General features: G+C 36.4%; 2 protein-coding genes and 1 pseudogene across 2 annotated transcripts; 2 read left to right on the top strand and 1 right to left on the bottom strand.

Annotated features, from left to right (window-relative positions):
• Positions 1-841: 841 nt before the first annotated feature.
• Positions 842-2,877, bottom strand: LOC106451777 (leucine-rich repeat extensin-like protein 6). The gene has a single exon (XM_013893752.3). It carries the CDS (start codon positions 2,522-2,524, stop codon positions 1,082-1,084), a length of 1,443 nt encoding a protein of 480 aa, XP_013749206.2. The 5' UTR covers positions 2,525-2,877; the 3' UTR covers positions 842-1,081.
• Positions 2,878-7,018: 4,141 nt separating this feature from the next.
• LOC106453836 lies at positions 7,019-8,527 on the top strand (annotated as a pseudogene).
• A 346-nt stretch (positions 8,528-8,873) lies between these two features.
• LOC106453837 lies at positions 8,874-10,164 on the top strand. Its single transcript, XM_022720135.1, has 2 exons — positions 8,874-9,023; positions 10,084-10,164. The coding sequence occupies exons 1-2, from the start codon at positions 8,874-8,876 to the stop codon at positions 10,162-10,164; spliced, it is 231 nt and encodes a 76-aa protein (XP_022575856.1).
• The last annotated feature ends 2,644 nt before the right edge of the window (positions 10,165-12,808 follow it).

Genomic DNA, 12,808 nt, shown 5'->3' with positions numbered 1-12,808 from the left:
GCGGCTAACTCGGCCGATTAAATGGCGGTGCAACGCTAGGCGGTGAAGAACAGAGGCGATTTCATTAAACTCGGCCAAAAAAATCGGATTCATAGAAAAAGTTTGGGTTTTTGGATTTTAAACGCTTGAAAATTGAAGTTACGTAACAGATCTATACTTTATAAATGATAAGAAATCCGCAAGGAAAATGATGTATTATTGTTAAAAGGTGTGAGGCGGCCATTAAAAAATCGCAGAAGAAGTGAAAACCCTAGAAAGAAGAAGGCAACTTAATTATGAATTTGCCATTAATGAAAGAAAAAATAAAATAAAACAAAAATGGGCATGTGGTACTCAGAACCCTCATCATCCCCTATATTAAAAGCCCCTATTTCCACTGGACCAGGTTAAATACTTAGGAGATATCTCACAGGTAAATATTTATGATATACATTTCTACGAAAATTAAGATAAGTACTAAATACTAATCTCCGATTTTCTATTAACTCGATAGGCGTAGGCCAACCGCCCGACTCACACCTAGCGTAGTTTCAAACATGAAAATTAACTAAGAACATAACAAATAAATTAATGACAACTAAAATTACTTAAAACATGACAAATAAATAAAATAACCTAAAATCATGAAAAACATAACAAATCATAAAAATTACTTTTCAAATAATAATATAGATGTCCTGCATGGAAAGTTTCTTAAACATGCATAAATCCATTGCACCACACAATTATAATACTCTAGCATCAATACCGATAACGAAAAAACAGAACCTGCATTTCAAACTACACAACAAACCCACAAACGGATTTACAAATTTGAATAACACAAATGTTAAACAATGGATATTACGAAATTTTAAAACATCCACTCCAAATAACTATCCAACAAATTCGTCTTTCCCAGAAGACCATGCATAACTTCCATCAATTTGTAAATAAATAAAAAATTCTCCACACAAGCATTTAATGTTAACTTCTCAAAAATGAATTACAAGAGAATAAATAGTCAAACAAGAAACAATTTAGTGAACACTAGCGTTACGTAACGTAAAACAGATGGCATTCCATTCGGTCAAAAGACGCCTTAGTCATGCACCGGCGGTGATAGAGTACTCGGAGGTGTAGGATACACATATGATGGCGGAGGAGGTGACGGATAAACACATGGTGGAGGAGGAGGTGACGCATACACATATGGTGGCGGAGGAGGGGAAGGATACACGTATGGTGGCGGAGGAGGCGATGAATACACATATGGTGGTGGTGACGGAGGTGGTGGAGGAGGCGGTGGTGGTGGCGGTGGTGGAGGAGGCGGTGGTGGTGGTGGCGGTGGTGGAGGAGGCGGTGGTGGTGGCGGTGGTGGAGGAGGCGGTGGTGGTGGTGGAGGACTAGGCGGAGAGCAGCCAAAGGAAGCACAATTAATAGGATATGAAGAAAAAGATCTACACTCGGCGGGGGACCGTTGGATTGGCCTCATCGGTAAACAGTTTCTACGGTCGTCAAACTCCTGAAGCCTCAGACAAACCGGTGGCTCGGCGGAGAAAAAGTTATACGAGTAAGTGAAGTTCTCGAGGTTCGGTAGTCGGCAGATGCCCTCCGGAATGTAGCCGGAGAATTTGTTATGAGCGATGTTTAACTGCTCCAAACTCTTCATATCACCCATAGTCTCCGGCAAAGAACCGACCAAGTTATTAAAACTCACGTCAAAAACCGTCAACTGGGTTAGCAAACCGATCTCTCGGTTTAAACAACCGCTAATCTGACTATTCGTGAGAATGACCTCGTGTAACGTTTTCCCCATGTTGTAGAAACTCGGAGGTACACAAGATCCTTGGAGATCGTTGTTGGCTAAGACAAGAACCGAAACTGTAGAGTTTCCTATGTTTCCCGGTAGCCTAAACCGGAAGTTGTTGTTGTTAATGAAGAGAGCGTCAAGGTTTAGGTCAAAGAGTTGGCTAGGAATATCACCGTAGAAACCATTAAACCTAATGTCAAGAAACTTTAAAGAAGGTAACGTGAAGACTACGGAAGGAAACTCGCCGGAGAGTTTATTGTTGCTGACGTCAAGCTCGTGGAGAAGTTTGAGGCAGTTTAGAGACATAGGGAGTTGACCTTTAAACCGGTTGGAATTGATATGGAATAAGGCAAGATCGGTTAAGAGACCAAGCTCTTCTGGGAGATAACCAGCGATGTTGGCATGGTTTAAGTCTATACCGGCTACGGTTAAGAGGTACGGGTTGTCTAGAGTCGGTGCACAGAAGACGCCTGTGTAGTTACAAACATGAGGACCACACCAGTTAGAGGTGAAGCCGTTTGGGTCTGAAGTCATAGTGAATTTCCAAGCTTGAAGAGCTGCGTAAGCTTTTAAGAGCCTTGGGTTTGCGATGGGAGGAAACCAATTAGGAGCATGTGGGGAGCAGGGGTTGATGGGAGGAGTATTGTAAGTGAAAGCTTGAGGAAGGATGAGGAAGAAGATGAAACAAGAGGCTAAGAAACGCCATTGGAACAAGAAAGTTTCTTCTCTCATTTTTTAGATGGTTTTTGTTTGTGTTTTGGAAATGGGAGTAAGTATAAGGTTGTATTTGTATAGGAAAGGGTGTAACCACTTCCGTTGAAATTTTATTTTGTTTGATATAGGAAATAGATTGTATAGATGATCCATTTCTAGTGGTTATATATTGAAGTCAATGTAATTATGTTTATTAAAATCTTACAAGGATGATTAATAAGTCAGTTACAAAAAATGATGATTAATTAGTTTATAAAAAAAGAACAAGAGAACTAATGGGTGACAGGGGAGCATTGATTTGACTTTCGTTTATTTGGTAGATGAGGTCAGAATTAGCAAAGAATGTTCGTTGATCCCCCTAATTATCAATCTGCAGTTTACATTGCATAATCTCTTTATACAAATCCTGACTTTTTAAAGCAATTTGCAATCAAATTGGACGAATATATATATATATATATATATACACACACACACACGCTTTTAGTGGTCATTACACGGTTTTTATAACACACGCAAACTATAAATTTCAAAAGCAATATTATAAGGAGAAAATACAATATATACAACTGAAAATGGCGCTTTGAAACATCTAAATATCTTAGATGTCTCTAACTAACATTTAAATCCGATAAAATGAACAAACTTGACGAAGAAAATCTATTAAATACTAAAGAACTAAAGATTTCAACAGATCTAAAATAAAAGATTGTGACTGTTTTGCATATAATTAATTAAAATCGTTGTTTTAATATGTTTAGTATTCTTCTTTAATTAAAACTATGTAACACCTCTTAGATATGTATTACAAAGATACGACAAGTCCCGTGTAAGAGCAAGCTTAAGCTCGTTACATTTAGTTACACCAACTGCTGCCCCCGTGGATCTAACAGCTTTCATGGCATGTTTTACTGCGAACATGGTAAAGCTAATTTAGAGAAATAATATAAAATAAAGCAAGTTGTATTTAAAAGTTTATGTAATGTCAAACAAATTGTAACTCCTGAATAAACCATTTATGACAATAACTCTCGAGCTACATGTGTTAGTATGGTTGCAGAGTAGTCAGTACATGAAGATAAATTTAACGAATAGGTTCCTGATTACATTTATCGCCTACGACAATTGCCTTGTTTCTTCAACACAAGATGGCTCAATCCAGCACATATGCATCTAGTATACTCATATAGAGTTTCATAGAGACACAATAAATAAAATAATCGGATGGTTGTTGTTAATTACTACCAGAAACACGGTTTAGTAAACTTTTAAACCATTATTATCTAATTATAATATCAAATTTCCTAAAAAGTATGAAATCATATCTGAACTTGTTGAAAACTGTGGATTTAGATAAAAAAATCGCTGCGATTGATCGTGACTTATTATTATAAACTTATGATACAACTTGTTGGTACGGAGACTTTTATGTTGGGATCTATGTTAAGAACCACCAAAAAATGAGATTGTTCACTATATATTTCATTTGCCTTTTGATAGCGTGATTCATAGTTACCTAAGTTTATTCTTTCATATAGTGGGACTAGTTTTAGGGTTGGCGTGTAGCTAAAACAAAAGACGTAGACTTCCGTATATATGTATGACGTATGTACACGTATACGCAAATATTATCTAATTATTCATATTTTACAAGGCCACTTGAGAGCATCTGCATCAGTGAACCCCATAAAAGGGGTTCACAAAATATTTTTTTATTATTTTGTTTTACTGTTTGATTTTTGTTTTTCTTTTTTAAAAAAAATTTTAATTTATCGGACCAATAGTGGACCGCCACGTATCGTGGGATCCGCGCTACAGCGATGAACCAGGTTCACTGGGAAGAGCTGAGGAGAGACAAGTTCATCACTATTCATTATTATAATATTGTTTTTTTTTGGAATCTGTGTGAACCCCATAAGTTCACTAATGGGGGTGCTCTGATGTCGTTAAAAAAAAAACAAGGCCACTTGATATATATTTTTGCTGTTGATCCTAAGAGTTTTTCAAAATCAAGCTCGATAGCTAGGTCAAACGTAGTTTATTACACTGTACGTACGGTACCACCAAATTAAAGATTCATCGTTGTTGGAAATCAGTGATCCTACTGGAAGCACAAGATTTAAGGGTTATGTTATGCGATATTATTGTTGGATCGTATAATGGAACTAGTTGAATCAGGGCCAGCTCATTAGTATTCAAGGCCCTTGGACAAACAAAATTAATTAGGCTCTCTAAAAGTAAATTTTAATATTCTTTAAATAAATATCATTAAAAATTATTTTAAATAGATAAAGTAATTTTTAATTTATATTAACATGTTTTAAATGCTATTTCAAAATGTAAATAAAATTTATATATGTTAGTAAAATTGATACTCTTAAAATATTAGATTTACAGTATGCTCGAGGATGGTAACACTCGCCCCACAACCCACACTAACAGCAGCCTTAACGGTCGAATATCCAAAACAAGTTACAAAAAAAAACTTATTATCTGATGTAAAAAAAAATTATTATCTAAACAAACATTAATGAAATCATTTATGTTAAACAATTAAAATAGCTAAAGACTGACATGTGAAAAAGGGTTTAGTGGGATTTTGAAACTTCATTTAATGAGAATCCATGCTTATCTATCTATGTATATATTACTATAAAGTAGACATGGACTCTCTTCTTGGAGTGCCAAATCACTAAATAAGAAAAGGAAAATGCGACACCTAACTAAATTAATTGTTAATTCAAACTGTCGTATTGTGTTTGTGGGCTTTGCGTTTAGAAAAGTTATTGTTTTAATTCGGGCCTGAAATGAACAGTCTGATGAAACATTCTATATACATTGTATTAAATTTATCTCAGAGACTCCGCACTACGGAGGTGTCACCGCGGAGTTGGACAGCCTTTTCACCTACCGTCGTTGAAGCTCAGGCGCTTCGTTGACCAACAGTTACTCGACCACATCCTCTTGACCCAGATTCGGTTTCTTATCATACGATTTTGGTTTACCGGCGGATGAAACCCGGGAAATGTTACGAAAGACGAAGAAGGCTGAATTGGAGAAAACATTTAATGTGCTTATTAAGAACCACTCCCCACTCCACACACGATTTTCAATTGAAGTCATCTCCCATTAATTCCATTGTGTCAATCTTTGACTATATATAGGTAACTCTCATTCCCGAAATTCATCCATTCAAACCTATCAATCAGTACCTTCTCTAAAATTCCACTTATAAGGATTAAAGTTCTCTTGTGGGCAGGGGAAGGAGAAACGTAAGGATTGAACTCTGGTTGCATGGTGGTGGCGGCATCCACGGAGATGGCAGCAAGCGGAGGAAGAATGACGTCCTTAGGATAGGGCTTAGGGTAAGGAGCGTAGTCAAAGGAGTGAGGAGCTTTGGGCTCCAATGCAGGGGGAGGAGTACATACCCGGTTGCCATCGTGATTTTCTTGCTCACTTATGATTGGATTTTCATCTTCTTCACGATTTTTCCTCCTCTCTTTTCAATACGATTGAAGTTAATTGAAGGTTAACCAAGAAAATATATTATTTTGTGTTTTTTTTTATTTTTGGTAAAGTAAAGAGGAAGATGGTTCTTTTTTTTTGTCAATGGGAGATGGTTCTAAGACTACTTGTAATGGGCTAGTTGAAATTTTGATTCAACAGTTTAATGCATGCAATGGTCTATTTGAATGAAACAAAATAGTTACATGGATTACATTTAGTTGAATTTCAAAAAAGTGGGGACACAGAGACACGTGACAACAAGTGAATGGAGAGAAAGTTGAGCAAAGTGAGATTCTTTTTTTTTTTTTTTTTGTCATCAAAATACAGACTCATACTGACTCTGTGAACCAAACTGGGTGATCTGCATCCATGTGAACGACGAAAGACGATTGATTTCGAGCACTGCGTGCTAGACTATCTGCCTTTGAATTGTGCGTCCGTGGTACATAGATGAGCTCTGATCGGGTGAAGCTCTCCTTCAGGATCTTGATATCTTCCAAATAATTTGCAAAAGCTGGCCATTCCTCTGGTTCTGAAACCATCTTCACCAGTTGAGAACAATCCGTTGCAAACGTCACTTGAAATTGACGCAAGTTCTTCATACATTCCATTGCCCATAATAATGCTTCCATTTCTGCATGGAGAGGCGAGAGAGTAGCCCTCACATTTCGAGCCCCCAACAAACCATCAAAACCTTCCAGAGTACTGAACCAACCTTGTCCTGAAAAATTAAAACCCTCCTTCCACGAGCCATCCGTAAAACACCATCTTCCTGGGATCGACGGCAGTACCGTAGCTGCTGATGGTGATGGTATCCTCTGATCATTCTTTACTTGTGCCTCAGCCCACAATGTGGATTCTGTTTCAGCCAATTTTAGCGTGTCCATAGGATCCATGTCCAAATTACTGAAAACCTTATTATTTCTACCTTTCCAAATGTACCAAAGTATCCATGCAAACTGATGATCTTCCATCTGCGGAAAAACTCTCCAGAAAAGATGATCGATGTTTGTAAAGAGGGCGCTCGTTGGAAAAACATCTGGATTTGATGGTATTTTCGAAAGGGCCCAAACTTGAACAAAGTGAGATTCATGCAACCATTTCACGGAAAAAAAAAACAAATTTATCTTCTTTAAATCTGCTCCTATATTTTTATTGGTTGATCAAATTCTTTTGAGATTCTTATCCCCTCCAATTATTAAAACTCAATTATTTTATAGTAATCGCTTTTTATATATATAAAAAATATGAAAAGTCATGATTTTTATGATCTATAAATAGAGACTAGTCTCACTTCATTTGGATACATAAGAAAAACGTTAATTTTCACTATAATTTTTGTATTAGCTTTCAATTAAGAAAATTGTATTTAAACTCTTTTTTTTTTTGCTAATAGATCACCATAATAATTCATTTAACACTCAAAATTCGTCAAATTTTCCTTTCAACTATCCAAATCCCAACAACTATCATTTTCAAAATTAACCTTCAAACACACCCCAAAATATACCAAATTATGGTTTTGCACCAAATTTCTTTATGCCATCATCTGTTCCAAACTATCCTCCATATTATGGATCGATGATGCCAAATTTATCTCTAAGACCTCTTTTTTCTTCTACTTCAATGGGTAATGAAATTGTTCCAAATATTTGAGCAACAGAATTTCTCGAATTTTCTACACAAATTGGTCTTGGTGGCATGACGGTCTCAATGAAGCCACTCAAATCGAGAATATAGAGGATTCAACTCATGCTCGTCGGAAAAGTCCAAAAATGGACTACTGATAAAAATTTGGTGCTACTTAGTGGGTGGATTAAGTATGGAACATACAGTGTTGTTGGAAGAAACCAAAAAAGCGAGCATATTGGGATAAAATTGATGAGTACTGTAACGAGCATTGCTCATTCAATCCTCCGCGAGATGGAGCTTCGTGCAGAAACCATTACAACTATATGAAGAAAAAGTTGAGCAAATGGGTTGGCGCATACAATAATGCTAAGCGTATGCAACAAAGCGGGTTGTCGGAGAATGATGTCTTGGCAAAAGCACATGAAATATATTCATATGGTAAAAATGAACATTTTAACTTTAATGTTAGAATGGCTTGCTGTCCGCGATCAACTACGTTATGGTCGTCAAGTTGGAGGAAATAGGGGCTCAAGTAGTGGATCAAAGAGATCCCGTGAAAATGATGCAAGTGACTCAAACTCTGTCGGATCTAGTGTTCGTCCAATGGGGAGAGACGCAGGAAAAAAAAGGTTAAAAAAAAACGTCGGTGTAACTTTGGAGATGGTCAACGAAGAGTGAAATGAATTCAAACAATTCAAAGAACAGGAATTGGAACGATTGGACAAAATAGCCAAGAGACAAGAGGAAGCAAATCAATTGATGAAAGAAAAGACTTAAGCTAAGAAGATGAAGATGTTCATGAAGCTAAGTGAAAAAGAGCATCTCGACAACAAGAACAAACAACTGTTGGAGAAGTTGAGCCACAATCTATTTGAAAATTAATTGATGTCAAGTTTTTATGATTTAATAATCTGTATTTTTCTACTTTAATTATGTGTGTTTGTTTTTCTACTTTAATAATGTGTGTATTTTTTCTACTTAAATAATATGTGTTTGTCTCGTTCTACTTTTAATAATGTGTATGTCTTTTTCAACTTTAATAATTTTGTTTGTATTCAATCCGTGATTTTTGGATTTTGTGAGAGTATCTAATCTTATCTATTAATTATATCATTTTAATATTGGTTTGAAGTCCAATAATTTCAGCCACTCAATTTTTTTTTATAAATGGAGACTCTTTATTTCATTAATGTACCAACAACACAAATCATAGCTTACAAAGATATCAATGGATCCTTCAGAATTTCCTTTTGATATTGAAGCTTACAAAAAACAGTCTGAAATTGAAGAGAGATATATCGTTAATCTGTTTAGAGAGCGTCGACAAAAAATTGCTGAAGACCAAACACCTCGTAGCAAGAGAAAATACTTCAAAAGAGATCATGTTGCAGCAAATCAAAGGCTTATTGATGATTACTTTGCAAATCAGCCAACATATGATGATGCAATATTTCGTCGGCGATTCAGGATGCGAAAACATGTTTTTCTTCGGATAGTTGGAGACTTATCAAGTAATGACAACTACTTCACCCAGTGAATTGATGCAGTCAATAAAGAAGATATATCTCTATTGGCAAAATGTACCACTGCCATGCGAATGCTAGCATATGGTGTTGCGGCTGATGCAGTCGACGAATATATCAAAATAGGAGATACTACAATATTGGAGTATTTGCGTCAATTCTGTAAAGGAGTCATACAACTGTATGAGCACGAGTATCTTAGGGCTCCAACTCAAGAGGATCTTTCAAATAATTCAGCATGTTAGTGAGATGCGGAGGTTTCCTAGGATGATCGGGAGCATTGATTGCATGCATTGGGAATGAAAAAATTGTCCAACGGCGTGGGAAGGTCAATTTACTAAAGGAGATAAGGGAACCACCACCGTTATACTTGAAGCAGTTGCTTCTCATAATCTATAGATTTGGCATGCATTTTTTGGATGTCCCGGCACATTAAACGACATAAATGTTTTACATCATTCTCTAGTGTTTGATGATGTTGAACAAGGAAATACTCCAAGAGTGAAATTTCTCGTGAATCAACGTCCGTACGATATGGCATACTATCTAGCTGATGGTATCTATCCTTCTTATCCAATTTTTGTCAAATCAATTCGACTTCCTCAAAGTGAGCCAGACAAGTTATTTGCAAAATATCAAAAAGGATGTCGGAAGGCCATCGAACGTGCATTTGGAGTGTTACAGGCTCGATTCAAAATCATTCGTGAACAAGCTCACATGTAAGATATATCCGATTTGGCTATCATCATGCGGTCAAGTATCATATTGCATAATATGATTGTTGAAGATGAACGAGATACATATGCTCAACATTGGACCGATTATGATCAATCTGAGGCAAATGGTTCTAGTACACCACAACCATTTTCGACTGAGGTGTTACCCGTTTTTGCAAATCATGTGCGTGCTAGATCTGAATTACGTGATTCAAATGTACATCACAAATTGCAAGCAGATGTAGTCAAACACATATGGGCAAAATTTGGGATGTTCTAAAATTAAAACGACTTTAAGTTACATGTGATTTAAGAGTTTTTATGTTTTTGAATTGAGTTTATTGTACCAATTAAGTTGTGTGTTTTTATTTGTTGTATTACATTGTGTGTATTTGAATTTTCATAAGTTTATATGTTTAATAAAAATATTGTATTTTTAAAATAGTTAAGATATAAATGTATTTTTTTAAATATGTCATTTTAATTATTTATGTTAATTGTACTCGAAATTATTATTTATGTAACTATTAAATTGTAAAGAATAATAAGATGATTTAAAAAATGGTGGGGTAGGATGTTGAATTTTATTAAACAAAACCATTGTAGAAGTTAAAGATGAAGTGGGTGCTGAATAAGAATTTTTTTACATTTAGAGACACTTTCTCACATTCAAATTACACTACAAGACATTTATCATTTGAGGCACATTTTCTTTTGTCAAAAAGACTCTTATGACCCTAAACTAAAGTGGACGTGGACACGAAAGCGTGGATAACAAAATTATAAATTAGTTGTAGACATGAACATCTTAACAGAATTATAAATTAGTTGTGGACTTGGACAATATTCATTCGATTCCATTCATCATCTCGGGATCTAAATTCAACTCAAAATTATATCCATCCACATCATGACAAAGCGCAAATTCCTTAGATCAGAAATCTCTGACATGCAAGATCTATTACTCTCCGACAAAAGGTAAACGCTTCAATTTTTCTCTCCGCTCATACTCACAATATCATCTCTTTCTCATCTTGATTGAAGTTTAAATGCAGATAATTTATCAATTAAGCTGAAGAAGCCAAGTGTTTGTATTGGAGATAACAGAGTCTGTATCCACGTTTTATGGTATAATTTAAGTAACATGAGTCCATGTCCAAGTATTGTTGTATAGTTTTATGGAATCAAAACAGAGAGTTTGTCCACATTATCTACTATAAACACATTAACATCACATATCCACACATTACTCATCACTCATCCACACATCACCCGTCCACAAATCACTCAACCACACATCACTCGTCTACAAATCACCCATCCACAACTGTCCTTTTCATTGAAGGCAAAATTGTCTACAATCTGCTGCTTGTTAAACTATAATCTAATCTCTCCTTAATACATTTACATAAGTTAGTTATTTATGTTATTACACAAAGAGTTGTAACTCTTCAAGTTGTGTCCTTTAGTATAAAGAGTTGTGTCTCTTATACTTGTATTGATTCGATCTCTATATAAAGATCAATCATCTGTTGTAAACACATAACCGAATCTCAATAATACAAAAGTATTTTCAGAAAAGTTTATAAGCCTGAAACGTCTATCTTATTCTTTCTCTCGAACTCGTGTGTAACACATTGTGATCGTTGTGTAACACAAGCGGTTGGTAAAAGATTAACATGGTATCAGAGCTTTACGTTTGAGAGGACAAAGAAAAAAGCACTAGTAAGAGAAACACTTGGCGTGGAGAAAAGGAGGCTAGAGGATTTTGTCATACGATTTCGGAATCATTCGAAACGATGAAGAATCAAGTAATCCCCATATTTGATGGAGAGAAGTACGACTTCTGGAGCATCAAGATGACAACCATTCTCAAGACCAGGAAGTTATGGTCTGTGGTTGAAGAAGGCGTAGCAGCCCCACCAGCACAAGTGGATGAAACCCCTGAAACAGCAAGGGCAAGATCGCTTAGAGAAGAAGCGATGATGAACGATACATTGGCTTTGCAAATCTTGCAAACTGCTGTATCGGATCATATATTCTCACGGATTGCAGCAGCATCAACATCCAAAGAGGCGTGGGATGCATTGAAGGAGGAGTATGAAGGCTCTCCTCAAGTTCGTTTGATTAAACTTCAAACATTGCGAAGGGAGTATGAGAATCTGAAGATGTATGAGAATGAAGACATTAAGGTCTTCACAGATAAGATAGTTGAATTGGCAAATCAATTAACTTATCATGGTGAACAGAAGTCAGATGTTCAACTCATACAAAAGATACTCATCTCTCTCCCAGCCAAGTTCGATAGCATAGTCAGTGTGTTGGAGCAAACAAGCGATTTGACTTCAACAAAGATGACAGAGTTGATCGGGATCTTGAAGGCTCATGAAGCAAGGCTGGCTGCAAGAGAAGAAAGCACCAGTGAAGGAGCATTCGATGCTCGTGTTAAACACAAAAATTCTGGTGTTACACAAGACAACTCAAAGCGCCAAGGAGGCAAGAAGTGGTGCGGTTTCTGCAAGAGAAACAACCACAATGAGAGCGAGTGTTGGAGGAAACAGAAGAAGGAAGATCCAAAGAAGGATCACAGAAGTAACAAGGAGTGTTACAATTGTGGCAAGTTAGGCCACTTTGCAAATCAGTGCTACTCAAAGAAGAAAGAGAAGGCACATGTGAGTCTCGAAGAAGATTCAAATGAAGATCACATGTTGTTCAGTGCGAGCGAAGCAGCAACAACAGTGATGGAAGATGTCTGGTTAGTAGACAGTGGAGCAACTAATCATATGACAAAGGAGGAGAGTTACTTCTCAAAGCTTGATAGGAGTATCAAGGTTCCAATAAAGATTGGAAATGGAAGCACAGTCATGACAGCCGGTAAAGGAGACATTACCGTCATGACTAAAGGTGGCAAGAAGACCATCAGA

Source organism: Brassica napus, chromosome A5 (assembly GCF_020379485.1).
Source record: "Brassica napus cultivar Da-Ae chromosome A5, Da-Ae, whole genome shotgun sequence".
Taxonomy (NCBI): domain Eukaryota; kingdom Viridiplantae; phylum Streptophyta; class Magnoliopsida; order Brassicales; family Brassicaceae; genus Brassica; species Brassica napus.
Note: the sequence above shows the minus strand (reverse complement) of the source record. Positions and strands in the feature narration are given on the sequence as shown.